This window comes from Rhinopithecus roxellana, chromosome 4, assembly GCF_007565055.1.
Source record: "Rhinopithecus roxellana isolate Shanxi Qingling chromosome 4, ASM756505v1, whole genome shotgun sequence".
Classification (NCBI taxonomy): Eukaryota; Metazoa; Chordata; class Mammalia; order Primates; family Cercopithecidae; genus Rhinopithecus; species Rhinopithecus roxellana.
Genome location: NC_044552.1, coordinates 177,054,222 through 177,073,819, shown reverse-complemented (window position 1 = coordinate 177,073,819; position 19,598 = coordinate 177,054,222). Strand labels below are relative to the sequence as shown.

General features: G+C 44.5%; 1 protein-coding gene across 3 annotated transcripts in view; it reads right to left on the bottom strand.

Moving 5' to 3' along the window:
* Positions 1 to 6,835: 6,835 nt before the first annotated feature.
* Positions 6,836 to 19,598, bottom strand: part of ZBTB2 (zinc finger and BTB domain containing 2) — a 30,743-nt gene continuing 17,980 nt past the window's right edge. For all 3 annotated transcript variants that reach the window (XM_030928371.1, XM_030928372.1, XM_010383600.2), the window contains exons 2-3: positions 18,911 to 19,095; positions 6,836 to 9,615 (exon numbers count right to left, since the gene is read on the bottom strand). In XM_030928371.1, coding sequence (XP_030784231.1) covers positions 8,244 to 9,615; positions 18,911 to 19,083 — 1,545 coding nt within the window. In that variant the 5' untranslated portion in view covers positions 19,084 to 19,095 and the 3' untranslated portion in view covers positions 6,836 to 8,243. The remainder of the gene's footprint in view (positions 9,616 to 18,910; positions 19,096 to 19,598) is intronic.

Here is a 19,598-nt window from a genome sequence, read left to right as displayed (position 1 = left end):
TTGCCTTTTGGGCATTTGTTGCCTGCTAGCACATCTCCAGAGGGAAGGAGGGACAAGTTGGGAGGAGGGACTGGAGTTGGGAGGGGGTCAAACCTGCATTCTCTTCCAGATCACTCCTGTCTCCCCAGGTTGTGTATGTTTCCGTATCTTGGCTCTCTCTGGCTGGCTGCCTTCAGACCTTTGCTTGTGGGTATCTCTTAACTAACTGGAAAGAGAAAAAAATTATTTAGTCTATTTTCATTTGTTAAAAAAAAAGACAGAAAAAAAATAGAAACGGCAAAACGCTAGGAAAAGTTTCTTACACAGTGTGATGGTAGCAGAAAGGGCCCTGGAATTGGGAAGCCTGAACTCTGTAATTACTACTAAGAAGCTGTGTGAAGGTCAGGCACTGTGGCTCAGCCTGTAATCCCAGCACTGTGCCAAGGCGGGAGGATCACTTGAGCTCAGGAGTTCGAGGCCAGCCTAGGAACATAGTGAGACCCTGTCTCTACAAAAAATGAAAAAAAGAAAAAAAAAAAAAAAAAGCCGAGTGTGGTGGGGTGTACCTGTAGTCCCAGCCACTCTGGAGGCTGAGGCAGGAGGATCATTTGAGCCTAAGTGGGTCAAGGCTGCAGTGAACCCATGTTCACACTACTGCACAGAGTGAGACCCTGTCTGAAAAAAATAAAGTTGTACGATTTTGGCAAATTACCTAATATCATTTCATCTTTTTCATCAGGATCCTTGTCTTCCTTATAATAAGGAAGAGCGTACAGGTGACCTCTTTAAAAATAATATAGGGTATTTGTTACTTTCCACTACATTTTATTCTGTATTGACAGATTACGAAGGCATTGAGAATGAAGACAGGGAGGTTTAGAATAAATCCCAGAGCTTCCCACACACACACTTCTTCTAAGGGTCCACACACAGATCTGCACCTTGCCCACATCTCATTAAGGAGCACCTTGCTACAAAAGAAGAATCATGCCACAATCGGCACAAATCCCCTCATAGCCCTTCATGAGCTCCTTTGCTTATTAGAATTCTGAGAAGCAAGTAGAGCCGAGAGGGGAGTTGCATCATAGTAGAAGCGATCTAGTCACACTGTGCTGTTCAAAATATGGCTTCCGGCTCAGCACCACCCAGGAATCTGTTGGAAATTCTTGGCCCTACACTACACCCACTGAATGAGACATTGTAGGGGCAGGGCTTGCTATCTGTTTCATCAAGCCCTCTGGGAGATTCTGTTGCACTGAAGTTTGAGGACCATTGTGGTAATATAAAGCTATAAAAAGGCTATAATAAGTGAATTTCCTTAATGACAAAATAAAGAGGTTAACAGGTAAAAACGTTTTTCTGTTCCCTTTTCCTCTGCCACCATTGCTTCTAGCTCATAGAAATGCTTGCATATTTGGGAAAATATTTTTTCCTTTTTAGTATAATTTGGACAAAACTAGATCTAAAGCCAAACACAAGAAAGTAGGCCAGATGAACAAGAAAAGCCATGCATTACACTTTTTGCCCAGAGCTTCCTTTTTTTTTTTTTGCAAAATGAAAGGCTTGTCAATTGCACAAGGCAATTGCCTTTTTTTCTTTTTATTTCTCTTTTTTTTTTTTGAAACAGGGTCTCACTCTGTTGCCCAGGCTGGAGTGCAGTGGTTCGATCATGGCAGACTGCAGCCTTGAGACCTCCCAGCCTCAAGCAATCCTCCCACCTCAGCCTCCTGAATAACTGGGACCACAGGCACGCACCACCACACACAGCTAATTGTGTTTATTTTTTGTAGGGACAGGGTCTCACTATGTTGCCCAGGCTAGTCTCAAATTCCTGGGCTCAAGTGAGCTGTCCCCCTTGGCCTCCCAAAGTGCTAGGATAACAGACATGAGCCACCGCGCCTGGCCACGGGATCTGTTAATTTCCTAGTACTGCTCAAACCTTATATATTAGGTGTTAATAACATTGGGAAGTAATAGAAAGAGCATTGCTTTTCGAGTGAGTCACATGCGGAATTGAATCCTGGCTGTTTCTATTTGTCTGAGTAACCTCAGAAAAGTTATTTAGCCTCTCTGGGCCTCAGTTTTCTCATCTAAAAAAACAGGAGACATGTTTGACAGGACTCTTAGGAGTCAATGAGGCTGGGTGCGTGCAGGTGGCTCATGCCTGTAATCACAGCAATTTGGGAGGCTGAGGCGGGTAAATCACTTGAGGCCAGAAGTTTGAGATCAGCCTGGCCAACATGGCAAAACCCTTCCTCTACTGAAAATACAAAAATTAGCCGGGCATTGCGGTACACGCCTGTAATCCTAGCTACCCCAGAGGCTGAGGCATGAGAATCGCTTAAAACCAGAAGGTGGAGTTTGCAGTGACCTGAGATTGCACCACTGCACTCTAGTCTGGGCAACAAAGCAAGATTCTGCCTTAAAAAAAAAAAAATGGAGTAAATGAGAGCACATAGCAGGCATAGCAGGCAGACACCCAATACGGTCTCTGCCTTCTCTCCCATTCAGCCTTTCAGATGACAGTGCATTCTTCACAAGGATCCATCTTCCCAACAGCAAGGGAATTTCAGCAGGGTGGGTATTGCACATTTTCCAGAAAATATCATAAGCTTGATTCATACATTGAATAACTTTTTTATGTTCAGAAATATTTTGATCTTCCTGAGAACAAAACCAAATAATATAATTTCATCCTGGTCCATTTTTTTTTCACACTAAAAATTGTTACAGCCTAGTTTTTATCTTATTTAGAGATCTGTTAATAGTTCAGTCAATATTCTTACTGTTATGTTAAAGGAGCTAGTTCTAGAAAAGGCAGATTAATTAATCTGTATCTTTAGATAATCAACTTTTTATTTGTTTAAAGACTTCTAACCTTAAATCTTGCTTTCCTGCAAATGCTGTAGAGCAATTCATTGTTCTAGATCAAAATGGAGGAATAAAACGAAGGAAAAATCAATTTAAATATTTGGAGTGTTCTGAAATTTGTCATGAAGATGCAAATGTCAACTGGAGAACAAGTTGCATTCTATTACAATAAACTACATTCTACCTACAAATAATTTTTTTTATTTTAGACAGGGTCTTGCTCTGTCACCCAGGCTGGAGCATAGTGGCACAGTCTCAGCTCCCTGCAACCTCTGCCTCCTGGGTTCAAGCGATTCTCATGAATCAGCCTCCTGAGTAGCTGGGATTCCAGGTGCATGCCACCACATCTGGCTAATTTTTGTATTTTCAGTAGAGATGGACTTTCACCATGTTGGCCAGGCTGGTCTTGAACTCCTGACTTCAAGTGATCTGCCAGACTTGGCCTCCCAAAGTCTTGGCATTACAGGCATGAGCCACCATGCACAGCCTACAAATAATTTTGTCTTAGAATTCACTCCTAGTGATCAGTGAAAACAGGGCTTCCTCTTTCCCATCATAATCCCCAGCCAAATTGCAGGAGGAGGTACCCCGTATGTATCACCCCCTCCAACCATTTTTCCTTCTTAGGAGCCTATATCTTTTTTTTTTTTTTTTTTTTTTTTTTTTTTTTTTTTTTGAGACGAAGTCTTGCTCTGTTGCTCAGGCTGGAGTCCAGTGGTGTGATCTTGGCTCACCGCAACCTCCACCTCCCAGGTTCAAGCAATTCTCCTGCCTCAGCCTCCTGGTAGCTGGGATTACAGGTGCGCACCACCATGCATGGCTAATTTTTGTATTTTTAGTAGAGACGGGGTTTTACTGTGTTGGCCAGGCTGGGTCTTGAACTCCAAACCTCGTGATTCACCCACCCCAGCCTCCCAAAGTGCTGCAATTACAGGCATGGGTCACTGTGCCCGGCCAGTTGCCTATAACTTCTTAAACATAGCAATGTTGTCTTTTGCCTGAAATGTGTGACTGAGACCTGAAATTTTGAACTGAAGGATTCATTTGGATGCTTCAGGTCTTCCTTTTCTTGCAGGGTGAAATTTCAAAACCATCAATGGCTAGCACCTGTAACAAGGAGAAGGTTGAGGTCCACTTTACTCTCCATTCTTAAATCATTATCCAAAGCTACTTTTTATGGCAGTGCTTTCTTCCCACTAAAACCATATTTCCTATGGTAAAAACTCTACAGTACTTTATACAATCTATTTTTTATCAACATCTGTTGAATGAGTGAGCCAGTTTTGATTGTTTTCTTTACGAGAGGAAAGGTAATAGTGGTGTTAATAAGAAGTAGAACCAGAAGAAGGACAGCTCATTTTAATTTTGCTTATGTCATCAAATGACATTTCCAAAGCTTGTTTAAATTAGTACCATCCAAAACTCAGAATAGGTTGCTAAATTTATCCCCCCTTGGGACTGGAATAGGCACTGGGCATTCCAGGGTGGGGTGGGTGGGCTTCAGTATCTACAGCCAGCTCTTAGGGAGGAACCCGGAGTTTTGCAGGACTGCCTTGGTGGAGGAGGTGGTCACAAGCTGTTTCCAGAAGACCCTGCATTCTACAGATGATTAGTAGACGAACACAATGCTCGCCCTCCCCCTCCATCAACTTGTGGAACTGAACTGGGGCTGGCTGGTATCTTACTCTCACCCACCACTGTCCCTTGTGATCCCTGTGACTTTCTGGTCTCCAAGACCCTGCACTTTGGATGCACCTCGTGTCCTTTCATGGTTGCATGGGGGTGTCATGGAGGGCTGCAGAGGTACACCCTCATTTACCCTCTGACATATTCAGAAAAGTCAGCTTGGCACAAGGCTGTCATTTCAGAGATGTGTCTTTTATTAAAAAAGACGTAAGGCTGGGCGCAGCGGCTCATGCACTTTTGGAGGCCGAGGCTGGTGGATCACGAGGTCAGGAGATCCAGACCATCCTGGCTAACACGGTGAAATCCTGTCTCTACTAAAAATACAAAAAATTAGCCAGGCGTGGTGGTGGGGGCCTGTAGTCCCAGCTACTCGGGAGGCTGAGGCAGGAGAATGGCGTGAACCTGGGAGGTGGAGCTTGCAGTGAGCTGAGATGGCGCCACTGCACTCCAGCCTGGGCAACAGAGCGAGACTCCATCTCAAAAAAAAAAAAAAAAAAAAAAAAAAAAGAGATTAGTTTTAGGCCGGGTACGGTGGCTCACGCTTGTAATCCCAGCACTTTGAGAGACCGAGGTGGGCGGATCACGAGGTCAGGAGATCGAGATCACGGTGAAACCCCGTCTCTACTAAAAGTACAAAAAATTAGCCGAGCGTGGTGGTGGCAGGCGCCTGTAGTCCCAGAGTCCCAGCTGCTGAGGAGGCTGAGGCAGGAGAATGGCGTGAACCCGGGAGGCAGAGCTTGCAGTGAGCTGAGATTGCGCCACTGCACTCCAGCCTGGGCGACAGAGTGAGACTCTGTCTCAAAAAAAAAAAAAAAAAGACGTAATGAGTGGAAACCATTATATGTGTGTATATCTATAATATATATATTATAGAGGTGTATATCTGTCCCTTGTGATCCCTGTGACTTTCTGGTCTCCAAGACCCTGCACTTTGTGTGTGTGTGTATATATATATTATATACAATATATATATTATAGATGTGTATATCTATAATATATATATATTTTATATATATGTTTTTTTTTTTAGACAAAGCCTCGCTCTGTCGCCCAGGTTGGAGTGCAGTGGCATGATCTTGGCTCACTGCAACTTCTGCCTCCTCAGTTCAAGCGGTTCTCTTGCCTCAGCCTACCAAGTAGCTGGGACTACAGATGCGCACCACCACGGCCGACTAATCTTTTGTATTTTTAGTAGAGGTGGGGGTTTCACCGTGTTACCCAGGATGGTCTCGATCTCCTGACCTCGTGATCTGCCCACCTCAGCCTCCCAAAGTGCTGGGATTACAGAAGTGAACCACCGTGCCTAGCCACCATTTAATATTTAATAATCAAAGTTTATATTGCTATTCAAATTTGTGTCATCTTTAGGTAAACATCTCCTGACCTCCTTTCACCCTGTAAAAGAAAATTGGGGTGGCCGGGCATGGTGCCTCACACCTGTAACCCTCACACCTGTAACTTTGGGAGGCTGAGGCGGGCAGATCAACTGAGGTTAGGAGTTCAAGACTAGCCTGGCCAACATGGTGAAACCCTGTCTCTACTAAAAATACAAAAATGAGCTCGGCGTGGTGGCGCACGCCAGTAATCCCAGCTACTCAGGAGGCTGAAGTACAAGAATCACTTGAATCTTGGGAGGCAGACGTTGCAGTGAGCCAAGATTGTGCCACTGCACTCCAGTCTGGGTGACAGAGCAAGACTGTCCCAAATTAAAATAAAATAAAATATAATAAAATAAAAATAAATAAATAGATAAAAAGTTGGGGCAAGATGATCACAGCATCTTCACAGAGTTCACTCATTTGATTCTCACAATCTTATGACACAAAGCAGTTATCAACATCTTCATTTTACAAGTGTGGAAAATGCCACTGAGGTTAGAGCAATTGCCCAAAGTTCTGCAGAAAACGACTCCTTGCCGGGCGTGGTGCCTCACGCCTGTAATCCCAGCACTTTGGGAGGCTGAGGCGGGTGGATCAGCTGAGGTCAGAAGTTCGAGACTAGCCTGACCAACACAGTGAAACCCTGTCTCTACTAAAAAATACAAAGATTAGCTGGGTATGGTGGCAGGCGCCTGTAATCCCAGCTACTCGGAGGCTTAGGCAGGAGAATCTCTCGAATTCAGGAAGTGGAGGTTGCAGTGAGCTGAGATCACGCCATTGCACTCCAGCCTGGGCAACAGAGCAAGACTCCATCTCAAAAAAAAAGAAAGAAAGAAAATGACTCCTCAAGCACTGCTACACTACACATTCCCTTCCTGTATCTCTTCGGGTAGCCAAAGACGCAGAGATGACATCATATGCTCATTTAATTAAACGTTTATTCAATGAAAGGATGTATAAAAACTTACAAATTTGAGAACTCAACTATACATGAAATAGGATGATGGGATATTCAGTTTTTAACATGTACATATAGTATATCTATTAGCTATTCTCCCCTTCCCCTTCAGTCCTTACTTCTGGCTCCTGTTTTGTCCTGTGAGGCCCTTCTTTTATTGGCCTAAGGGAAGATTAATGAACAATTTTTACTGCTTTTGGGCCAATGGAGAAAATTTCAGGCATTAAAAAAGAAGGAAAGAAAGAAAAAAAACAACCAAAAACCTGAAGAATAAACACCAAAATCAAGTTTTTTCCCAAACAGCAATTAGATTTTTTGTCCTGATTTCTCTTTGCCATTTATTTTTGACGCTTCAATTAATGTTGCCAGTAAACCATCAGCATTGACTTTTTCAGTCATTAAAGTTACTACATCTTCTGGTCACAAATTCCCCTGTAAGATGAATATTCCTATATCCTTTTCCCTGCAGTATACACACTGATTTAAAAGTTAGTGTAAAACAAATTATCACTGGCAGCTGCTAGAAAATGGCATGTCATATTCTGTTCAGAAAGACAATTTATAGAATAGTACATTCAAATTTGATTTTTAGAACACATTTGTCAGAAACTCAAATACAGCATTTTGTTGTTGCTCAACTTGGAAAGAAGCCAGCAATGAGATAAGGATGTGCATTAATTCACCTGTTTATAGCAAGTACCCACACATTTTTCTCTTACAAACACACAAACTCACAGCTTGTCATGTTGTACCCAAAAATTAAGATTGCCATCACATTATTACTTTTTCTGCTTTGTTTTGTTAAAGTAGATTTCTTAACTGATGATTTTTCTTAAGTGGACATAATCTCAAAGGATGCATTCTTAAGCAAGACACCTGGAGGATGAATACTAAGAACATTTTCTTGGGTTTAAAGTTTCCCCACACCTTCTAGATTTTGCATAGTACAGAGCCCAGCTGTATCTCTAAGAAGCACGCTGTATTTTCTGACATTGTTTTTCTGAGAAGACTTTTTACCCAGGGAAAGTCATAATTTTATCTTACCAAATTGGATTCCAGTTGTTTTATTTAATACCCTTCATTAGTTCCAAGTATGCTTTTAAATAATCTAAAACCTCTCAAAATTTGAGTTTGTAAGTATAATGACCATTATCTTTCCAATATCCCCTGAATGAAAGTCGATACATTCCAGGTTTATAATGCACAAAGCCTTTACAGAGGTGGGGCTGGGATGTGGGGAAAGAGGGAAGAGGAGAAGGGAACAAGGACCTGTTTGTATCATGCCATGGAGAACTACAGTTCTGAATTCAGGGAAGGGAGGGAAGATAGTCTTTGTAAAAATGAGAGTTTTTTAAAAAGGTAAGTGACATTCAGTCTAGTAAGACAGTTTCCTGTTCCTTTTTGATGGAAGCTAACACTGGGTGGTCAGGCTCCGTTACTTCCGAGTCCCCACTGCCCAGGAGAATGGATCGCCCTTCGTCTAGGGCAAAAACGTCTGAGTTCTGGTTTTGGCATGAATGTTTAACAACCTCATTGGGAGTGGAGAATGTTTTGTCACACAAGTTGCATTTGTAGGGTTTGTTTGTTTGCACCAGCATGTTGTCCATCTGACTCCCTTCCTCAAATGTGCAGAGTTCCAGAGTCTGTTTGTCCACCATGGTGTAAGTGTCGATGCTCTGGTTGAGGCACACGTGGCGGGCAGCCTGGTTGGCCCTGCAAAAGCTTTTGTCACAAGTGCTGCACTTGAAAGGCTTCCCGGTGTGTATGTACATGTGTTCCCTCCAGTGGCTTTTCTGGATAAATTTGCGTCCACATATTGTGCACTCGTACTTCCGCCTCTTCACCTCCCTCTCCTGGTCGGCCTGCTCCAGGTTGTCAATGTCAGCAATGTCTGAGGGGGGTGGGGTTTCCGACTGCTGCTGCCCATCGATGATGGGAGAATCGGAGATGTGCTGCAGCTCACTGTCACTTATCATCCCGGCTTCAGGCACTTCCATGGCATCTTTCCCGAGGTCAGCTGCATTGCTACAGAGAGTCAGGGGGACACGGCTTTCTCCCTGGTGGCCGGATGTGAAAGGTACTCCTGTGTGGATCTGGAGGTGTTCACGTAAGCTGCTCCGGAGAGTGAAGCGCCGTCCACATAGGTGGCAGGCATAGTACTTTGGAAAGCTCCCATTCCTCTTCATGATGCTCGGCTTGACGTGGGCTATTGTGAGGGGCGCAGGCTGCTCATCAGAGGAAGATGCTTCCAGATTGGTCTCCTCCCCGGGAGGAGGGGGAGGAACAGGAGTGGAAACAAGTTCTGGAGACAGCGAGGTCTGCAGGGGATCTGAGGGAGTCATATTTGTCCGATTCACCTGGGCCAGATTTGAAGTCAGCTGGGAGAGCTGTGAGGTCTCAGGGACCTGCTCCTGGCTTATCCTGGAGGTCTGTGGCCGTGGATCTCGCCCGAGTTTTTCAGGTGCTGAAGCAATCTTGGTGGCTTGTCTCAACTGATGATCTGCAATCTGAATGCCATACAATGAAGAAGCCAGTGGGAAAACTTGGTCAGGGTGAGAAAAGGCTCCCTGGCTGGCGAGGCTGGCTTCCTGGATGAGCGGGTAAGCGTGCAGAAACTTGATGCCCTGTTCTAATCGAACCGGGTCGATGAGCTGAGGCGCCATCTTCCCAGTGTACATCAAGTGTAAGAGATAGCTGAAGATGTCAGGCTGTATATCAGTTGGTTTCAAGCGGACACACTCACTGAAAGAAACAAGTAAAAAAATCTGTGAGTAAATGCCAGTCCAGGTGTTAACATAAAGCCTGAAGAAAAAAATGAACGCTTAAAAACAAAGGAAACAAGAACACTTTCTATCCTTGATTGTTAGTAAGTTTCATGAAAATGGGATGAAATAATCAAGAGACAAAGTTCATGTTAAAGAAATGTGACATCTTAATTCATAGACTCTTAGAGCAGTTTTTCTCCTAGTAAGCTAAATTATTATTATTATTATTTTTTTGAGACGAAGTCTCGCTCTATCACCCAGGCTGGAGTGCAATGGTGCAATCTCGGCTCACTGCAACCTCTGCTTCCTGGGTTTAAGTGATTCTCCTGTCTCAGCCTCCCGAGTAGCTGGACTACAGGCGCCCTCTACCACGCCTAGTTAATTTTTGTATTTTTAGTAGAGACGGGGATTCACCATGTTGGCCAGGGTGGTCTCCAATTCCTGACTTCAAGTGATCAGCCCTCCTTGGCCTCCGAAAGTGCTGGGATTACAGGCATGAGCCACTGCGCCCGGCCAAGTTAAATTAAATATTATGTATTCTATTTTTATACAGAACTCCAGGAGTTTCTTATCAAATGCCACCATCAACATCAGCACTGCTCCTGGGCTTTACAGGGATTCTTTCTCACTTGATTGTCATTCATTCTCATTTTACAGGAAAGGATTGAATATTAGAGGGGTTAATAACCTGCTCAATATCATGTAGTTGGTAAGTGGTGGAGCTCGTAATTGAAACAATGTTTGTCTAATGCCAAAGCCACCATAGCAAGATCCTTTAGAGAATCAAAACAATCCTGTATGGTAGATAAAGTGGATTTATTTAGTCCCATTTGACAGATATGGAAACTGAGGTCCCAAAAGTTAAGTGATTTATCTAAGGCACCTAAAGCAGTTGATGATGATATTAATAACTTTAGACTCTACTCCTTTTATCATTTCCGAAACATCATCCCTGATCAAGCAGCAGTAATGAAGAGGTTCCCAAGAACTCTTCTCAGTAGTAACAAATTCTAAAGCATCATTAGAAATCAATGAGATCTACATCCACATATCACAAGGTATATGTTATCTTCCACTGAGTAGATATTCTATAGACAATGCATTTCAAATTTAAAGACAGCTTCCTTGAATGCTTTTAGAATTTATAATTTTCTTTTATTATACTACTTTTTGTATTGTAACGTTCTTTGGCCCTTTTAGCAATCATGTTCATTTTATTAACAAATATTTTCTTTTTTTTTTTTTTTGAGATGGAGCCTCTTGTCACCCAGGCTGAAGTGAAGTGGTGTGATCTCGGCTCACTGCAACCTCCGTCTCCCGGGTTCAAGTGATTCTCCTGCCTCAGTGTCCCGAGTAGCTGGGATTACAGGCATGTGCCACCACACCTGGCTAATTTTTGTAGTTTTCGTAGAGACAGGGTTTTGCCATGTTGGCCAGGCTGGCCTCGAACTCCTGACCTCAGATGATCCACCCACTTTGGCCTCCCAAAGTGCTGGGATTACAGGTGTGAGCCATTGCACCTGGCCAATATTTTCAATATACTAAAATATTAACAGCATACCATGCTCTTCTAAATTTAACATTTTCATTCCATTAAAAAATAGTAAAACCGGACGCAGTGGCTCATGCCTGTAATCCCAGCACTTTGGGAAGCCAAGGAGGGTGGATCACCTGAGGTCAGGCATTCAAGACCAGCCTGGCCAACATGGCGAAACTCTGTCTCTACTAAAAAATACAAAAATTAGCTGGGCATGGTGGTGGGCGCCTGTAATCCCAGCTACTTGGGAGGCTGAGGCAGGAGAATTACTTGAAACCGGGAGGCGGAGGTAGCAGTGAGCTGAGATCACACCACTGCACTCCAGTCTGGGTGACAGAAGGAGACTCTGTCTCAAAAAAAAAAAAAAGAAAAAAAAAATTAAAAAAAAAGCGATTTAAGCAGAAATCTGTAGCAAAACAGATTTTACTAATTACTGTGCTGCTATAAATACTGTGACATCTTAATCAATACTTGAAATACTGTGTATTTCAAGAAGGCTACGTAGAAATAATCATGTGAAAAATATCTGATTACAAAATACGAAAGTAAAAAAATCAAGCATAAAAACTGGCATCCCTTTGATAGCATAAAGGGAAGAGTAGATGTGACTCTGTTTTTCTTTTCTTTAAAAAAGATACACAGGGTTGGGCATGATGGCTCACGCATGTAATCCCAGCACTTTGGAAGGCCAAGGCAGGCGGATCACTTGAGGTCAGGAGTTCGAGACCAGCCTGGCTAATATGGTGAAACCCTGTTTCTACTAAAAATACAAAAAACTTAGCAGGGCATGGTGGTGCACACTTGTAATCCCAGCTACTCAGGAGACTGAGGCAGGAGAATCGCTTGAACATGGGAGGCAGAGGTCGCAGTGAGACGAGATCAAGCCATTGCACTCCCGCTTGGGCAACAAGAGTGAAACTCTGTCTCAGACAAAACAAAACAAGTGGTTGGGCGTGGTAGCTCATGCCTGTAATCCCAGCATTTTGGGAGGCCAAGACGGGTGGACCATGAAGTCAGGAGTTTGAGACCAGCCTGGTCAATATGGTGAAACCCCCCTCTCTACTAAAAATACAAAAAAAATTAGCCAGGTGTGGTGGCGCAGGCCTGTAATCCCAGCTACTCAGGAGATTGAGCCAGGAGAATTGCTTGAAGCTGGGAGATGGAGGCTGCAGTGAGCCAAGATCGTGCCACTGCATTCCAGCCTGGGTGACATAGCGAGACCCCGTCTCAAAAAACAAAAACAAAAACAAAACAAAACAAAAATGAAAAAGATACACAGATCATTCATATTTTTATTTAGAGTCCTTTCATATTCCTTTAAATAGGAATGCAAATACAGGTAGTCTTTGGATGGCTTCCAACAATACCATGTGTATACTGCAAAACATTTAGACGCCCTAGGGAAGTTCAATATTCAAAACAGAGCTTTAGGCATTATGTGTGCTGAAGAATTTACTAATGTAAACAATCAATTCCCAAGTGAAGAAATGACTAGGGGAAACTTTTCCAGGATCAGGCAGAGAGGAATTGGGAAACCAAAGGCCTTAGAGATGTAAGTTACACCCTCTCCTCTGCTGAGACGAAACATTCCTCAAGGGAGAAAGAGGGGTAGACTAGGGAGCCTGTAGTTGACTCTCTTCCCCCTCAGAAAAGGAAGGATGGGGCCAGGCACCTTGGCTCATGCCTGTATTCGCAGTGTTTTGGGAGGATTATCTGAGCTCAGTAGCTCAAGACCAGCCCCGGGCAACATGGCGACACCATCTCTACAAATAAATGGGGAGAAAAAAAAAAAAAAAAAAAGGCCAGCCTGGGCAACATGGTGAAACCCTGTCTCTAAAAAAAAAAAAAATACGGCCGGGCGCAGTGGCTCAAGCCTGTAATCCCAGCACTTTGGGAGGCCGAGACGGGCGGATCACGAGATCAGGAGATCAAGACCATCCTAGCTAACCTGGTGAAACCCCGTCTCTACTAAAAAAATACAAAAAACTAGCCGGGCGAGGTGGCGGGTGCCTATAGTCCCAGCTACTCGGGAGGCTGAGGCAGGAGAACGGCGTAAACCCGGGAGGCGGAGCTTGCAGTAAGCTGAGATCTGGCCACTGCACTCCAGCCTGGGCGACAAAGCGAGACTCCAGCTCAAAAAAAAAAAACAAAAAACCAAAAATTAGCTGGGTGTAATGGCATGTGCCTGTAGTTTCAGCTACTTGCACTGAGGCAGGAGGATGGCTTGAGCCCAGGAAGTCAAGGCTGAGGTTTCAGTGACCTGTGGCCATGACTGTGCCACTGCACTCCAGCTGGGGTGACAGAGTGAGGACCCTCTTTCAGAAAAAAAAAAAAAAAAAAAAAAAAGGAAAGGTAGAAATCCAAAGAAGGCTTTGATTTTAGCATTCATGAAAGGTCCTACCCAGCAGAGTCCCTTTCCAGAACTACTTTGGTGTTTTTTTTGTTTGTTTGTTTGTTTTTTGAGACAGAGTCTCGCTCTGTCGCCCAGGCTGCAGTGCAGTGGCGCGATCTCAGCTCACTGCAAGCTCTGCCTTCCGGTTCACACCACTCTCCTGCCTCAGCCTCCAGAGTAGCTGGGACTACAGGTGCCTGCCACCATACCCGGCTAATTTATTTGATCCGCTGGCCTTGGCCTCCCAAAGTGTTGGGATTACAGGCGTGAGCCACCGTGCCTGGCAACTTTGGTATTTTTTGTTTTGTTTTGAAACAGAGTCTCACTCTGTTGCCAGGCTGGAGTGCAGTGGCACGATCTCGGCTCGCTGCACCCTCTGGCCCCAGGTTCAAGCGATTCTCCTTCCTCAGCCTCCCGAGTAGCTGGGATTACAGGTGCGTGCCACCAGGCCTGGCTCGTTTTTGTATATTTAGTAGAGATGGGGTTTTGCCATGTTGGCCAGGCTGGTCTCAAACTCCTGACCTCAGGTGATCCGCCCTCCTCGGCCTCCCAAAGTGATGAGATTACAGGTGTGAGCCACTGCGCCCGGCCATTTTTCTTTTTTTTTTAATTTTTATTTTGAGTCGAAATCTTGCTCTGCTGCCTAGGCTGGAGTGCAGTGGCACGATTTTGGTTCACTGTAACCTCTGCCTCCCAGGTTCAAGTGATTCTCCTGCCTCAGCCTCCCAAGTAGCTGGGATTACAGGTGCCCGCCACCAGGCCCAGCTAATTTTTGTATTCTTTTAGTAGAAACAGGGTTTCACTGTGTTGGCCAGGCTGGTCTTGAACTCCTGACCTCAAGTGATCTGCCCACCTTGGCCTCCCAAAGTGCTAGGATTACAGGCGAGAGCCAACATGCCTGGCTGATTTTGGTGTAAATTTTGTAATTCTTTTTTTTTTTTTTGAGACGGAGTCTCGCTCTGTCGCCCGGGCTGGAGTGCAGTGGCCGGATCTCCGCTCACTGCAAACTCCGCCTCCCGGGTTCACGCCATTCTCCTGCCTCAGCCTCCTGAGTAGCTGGGACTACAGGCGCCCGCCACCTCGCCCGGCTAGTTTTTTGTATTTTTTTAGTAGAGACGGGGTTTCACCAGGTTAGCTAGGATGGTCTTGATCTCCTGATCTCGTGATCCGCCCGTCTCGGCCTCCCAAAGTGCTGGGATTACAGGCTTGAGCCACCGCGCCCGGCCAAATTTTGTAATTCTTTTCTCATTCATTGTTGGATAGGCTGTCTTGTCTATCACTTATGAATTGTGACTCAACAGTAAGTCTCTCAAATTTGAAAGAACTATGTACAGTCTCAGACGGCAAAAAAAGGACACAGCTGGGGAAACCTTGGCCCACACTTTAGGCAGGCCTGGAGGAAGGACTCCAAGGGGCCAGGGAAACAAAGTGGCAAGTCCCTGGGGTTTACAGCCGGGGATGTAAGGGCCCAAGGAGGTCTCCAAACACCAATTTATTTTGATTAAAAAAAATTTTTTTTAAAGAGAGGAGGTCTTGCTCTGTAGGCCCAGGCTGGAGTGCAGTGGCACGATCATAGCTGACTGCAGCCTCAGCCTCCTGAGTAGCTTGGACTATAGATAGGCACATGCCACTACACCCAGCTAATTTTTAAACTTCTGTAGAGACAGGATCTCACCATCTTGCCCAGATTGGTCTTGAACTCCTGGACTCAAGAAATGCTCCTGCCTCAGTCTCCCAAAGAGTTGTGATTACAGGTGTGAGCCACTGCATGCAGGCTTAAAAAAAATTTTTTTTAAAAAAAGTAGAAGCACATGTGCACACATACACTTAAAAAACAGGTGGAGGCCGGGCGTGGTGGCTCATGCCTATAATCCCAGCACTTTGGGAGGCCGAGGGGGGTGGACCACCTGAGGTCAGGTGTTTAAGACCAGCCTGGCCAACATGGCAAAACCCTGTCTCTACTAAAAATACAAAAATTAGCCGGGCATGGGCGCGGGCAGCTGTAATCCCAGCTACTGGGATTGCACTCCAGCCTGGGCGACAAGAGCGAGACTCCGTCTCAAAACAAACAAACAAAAACAGGTGGGATTTTTCAAAGCTCCTTAACGCACATTTCAGCCATCTGCATCCCTGACTGCTTTTATTCCCGGGCAGCTTGACCTCTGCCAATCACTCAGCTCACTATGCACCAGACTTTGGTCTTTTCCCAGTCCTTTGGAAAGGATATATAGTCCTCTATAATATACTTACATATAAGTAGTTTCCAGATATGTTTGACATAACATTTTTTTGTTTTGTTTTGAGATGGAGTTTCACTCTTGTTGCCCAGTCTGGAGTGTAGTGGCACGATCTCGGCTCACTGCAACCTCCTCCTCCTGGGTTCAAGCGATTCTCCTGCCTCAGTCTCCTGAGTAGCTGGGATTACAATACAGGTGCACACCATGATGCCCGGCTAATTTTTGTATTTTTAGTAGGGATAGATTTTCACCATGTTGGCCAGGCTGGTTGACATGCTTTTATGCAGGATAAAGATAAATATAGTTTTACTACAGCTATAAGCCCTTTGGTATAAACTTCCATAGTAATTTCCATTTTCAATTATTCCTTCACTAGAATTTTAAAAGCAATGATAGGCTTAAACAACTTTAAAAATAAGGATTTTTGAATAGCATTAGCATCATCAGAAGGTTGTACTTAGAAAGGCCTCTCCCTCAATGGTTTTATTTTTGATAGTTGAAAATCTGTAGTTGTCTGTGATTTAAACATACCACTCAGAGTTGCAGACATAAGACAGGGACATCTAGTGGTAACTACAGCCAGAAATCTCCCTTGGAGTCAAACTTGAAAAAATTGACTCAGTCTATTCTCAGTCTATGACTGAGTAGCCGGGCGGCAGTGCTGTGCCCCACAGAGGAGGTGCTAGTTGAAAATTATGCCCCTGGCCTTCATCCTGAGTTTGCCTTGCCTCAAGGAGCTTGAATTCTGTACTAGGAGGCGGCAAAGCTGGCCACTAGGCATGTGTCACCTCTGGTGCAGTAATACACACTGTTGCTTTACACTGTTGTATTACACAAATATCACAACGCCTTGTTAGAAAGGCATTTATTTACTGCCCTATACTTAAAGGTGGGTTTGTTGCATTGAATTAAAACTCATTATGTAGCATTCTTGCACTCCTCAAGATTAAAACTGCCTCCTTTTCAATACCATTGAATTCACCGTGTTGAGACTGTCCAGTACAAAACCTAGTGTCCTAGTGTCCAAAACCCACACTAGGCCTGAAGTCTCTGACACATGAGTTAAAGGGAGCATCCTTAGTGTTGCCAGATGAGCCACCCCTCCTGGGTTATTCTGCAGTTGTCCCATCTGCTCCTCCAGACACTGATCAAGTAGCTATTCTATTGTGTGCAAATACCTCAGCCATACTGGGTGGTGTTTGCAATGATTTGTAAAACCCAGTCCCTGCCCTCAAGAAACTTACAAGTGAAGAAGGGGGCTAAGTATACAAATAACAACAACATAGGGGAAAGGTGCATATTTGCACTCTTGTACATGTGCACTCTTATAAAGGAGCACAATTAAAGTGTTATGAGCCATGAGCGAGGACATGGTCACTGTCATTTGTTTTGTTTCACTTGACTGGGAGGGGTCATACAAGAGGTGCTGCATGAGCTGGGACTCAGGGAGTGGGCAGGATACCAGCAAAATGTGGTCCAGGTGAGCTGAAGCCATGAAAGTAGATCTGGTTAAGGTGAAGATGAGGGGTGGGGTGTCCCAGAGGGCCCAGTTGCAGATGAGGCTAGAAGGAGGTTGGGTTCCATGCCTGTGGGGCCTTGGATGACAGAATAAGGAGCCTGTGTGTTATTTTAATATCACCGGGCATCCCTGAGGTTTCTGATCCAAGGAATAACGCAGTATAGCAGGTTTCTCATCAAACACTACAGTCAAAGCAGTGTTTGGAAATACGAATCTGACAGTAATGTGGAAAATGGGTGATGAGGTAATGGAAGTGAGAAAGGAAAAGAAGTGACAAATGTGAAAGGTAATTTGAAGAAAACATGATTTGGGGACTGATAAGATGTGATTCAAAAGAGTTAAGCTTGGGATACTTGAAGATAAGAAAATAGGCAGGAGGAACTTCGGAGAGGGCCTAATTCAGTACATCCTCAAAGACGCAAAAGGAGATACTCAACTCGAAATGCCCAGCATACAGCCTGAGGCCTTGGGAATAGAGTTCTGGAGACAGAACAGTCAAGGCCAGAGCTATAAACTGAAGTTTCCAGCAGAAGCGAGATCTAGGAAAAAGACACACACCCATAGGAAGAGTGCAAAAGACAAAATTCACCAAAGGCCCAGGTTTAGAGGGCAGAAAAACAAGAGATATTCAGCTATAAAAATGCAGACGACAACCACTTAAGAAGGAAGCAAACAAGAGCAGATGCTGGAGGACAGGATGCTAGAAGGCTGAGAGAAGGGCAGTGGTTTTGATGAGGGGTGACCTTAGAGAAAAGACTGCAGTAGAGTGAAGGAGGGGAGGAAACCACAGCGCACACTGATAGGAAGAGTGTGGGATAAGGAGAGTGCAGGCGAGGACCTCGATTACCCTTTTAAGGGCTTTCATAGTAAAGTGAAGGAGAAGCGGCACCGTAACTCAGGCAGACAGCAGTGTCAAGGATGTGCTGATCCCACATGGGCTGGGGGCAGGGTAGGGGGCGTATGAAAACAGATAAAATAAAAAGAACAGAATAAAAATTGAGGAGTGGGATCTCGCAGCATGAGGGAGGGAGGGAGATCATTTTCCAGAGACACCGAGAGGCCCTTTTCTCAAGATAGGAGAGATGAAAAGAAAGAAACTAAGCAAAGATAGAGATGTTTTCAGATAGAAAAGAGGGGAACTGGAGAAATTCATGCCCTCAAGCTTCTTGTTAGAGGAGGAGACAAGAATAAATGCTGAAAGTCAGGGGGATACTCAGAGGACTGGGGCTGGAGGAATGAGAGGCAGGGCTTAGATAATGAGTCCAGAAAAGATTACTGCTGGAAGGCTTCACTGAGGTTGGGGAGCTGGCTTTATAATGGACCTGATCTTGCATGTCCTGGTCATGCAGGTGATACCCAGCGAGGGCATCTGGAGGTGGAGGGACTGCGTAGAGCTGGCAGGTCCAGTGATTCTCAAGTGCTACTGAAAGCACACATAACAAGAAGGTAGGGGGCGAGTGAGGCCACAAGGGAGCAGGTCAGCTAGGAGCTAGGAGAGGTAGAGAGACCCATGGTCTTGATGAGGGCCAGGGATAGGGAGGTTAAGAAGTCTACAGTCATTAGGTTATTAGCAACCACTTTAGTTACCTGGTCTGATGGACAAACAACATCTTAAAGTAATTGGAGAATGAAGCAAGAACTGATTTGTGTGCCTTGAAGTATACATCGCCGATTGCAACCGTGCAGTCACACAGGAAACCAAACTCTCGCTGAGCGTTTAACTGTTGCAGGAGAATAAGTCCATGGTTGGCCAAATCCATTTTTTAAAAAATCTGCAAAGCAAACAATTTTATTTTTAAGAAGGTGATTCACAAATAAGAATGTGTCCTTTATAGTCACCAACAGTCATATCATAGCTAACATGTCATCATAGCTAATGTGTCAGGCACTGCTAAAAACGTTACATAGATTAACTCATTTAGTCTTCCTAACAGTCCTCTGAAGTAATTATGTCATTCCGCTTTTTTTTTTAAACAAATGATGTCATTTAAAGTAAATCAGGGAATTACGTGATTTGCCCAAGCTCACACAGATGGTAATGGAGAAGCCAGGAAATGAACTCAGGTGGTCTGCCTTTAAGCATCAAGTCCTGGAGACAGACAGCAAATATCTTGGACCATCGAGTCTTTTAGTTTAAATTTCAAATGCAAATGAAGTCTTTTAGTGTAAGATTCCAAATGGAAATTCTAATGATGCATCAGAGTTTGTCAATTCTTCCGCAGAGATAGATAAATTAAGGTGTTGGGGTGGGGTCCCAGCAGGGCAGGGTGAGAAT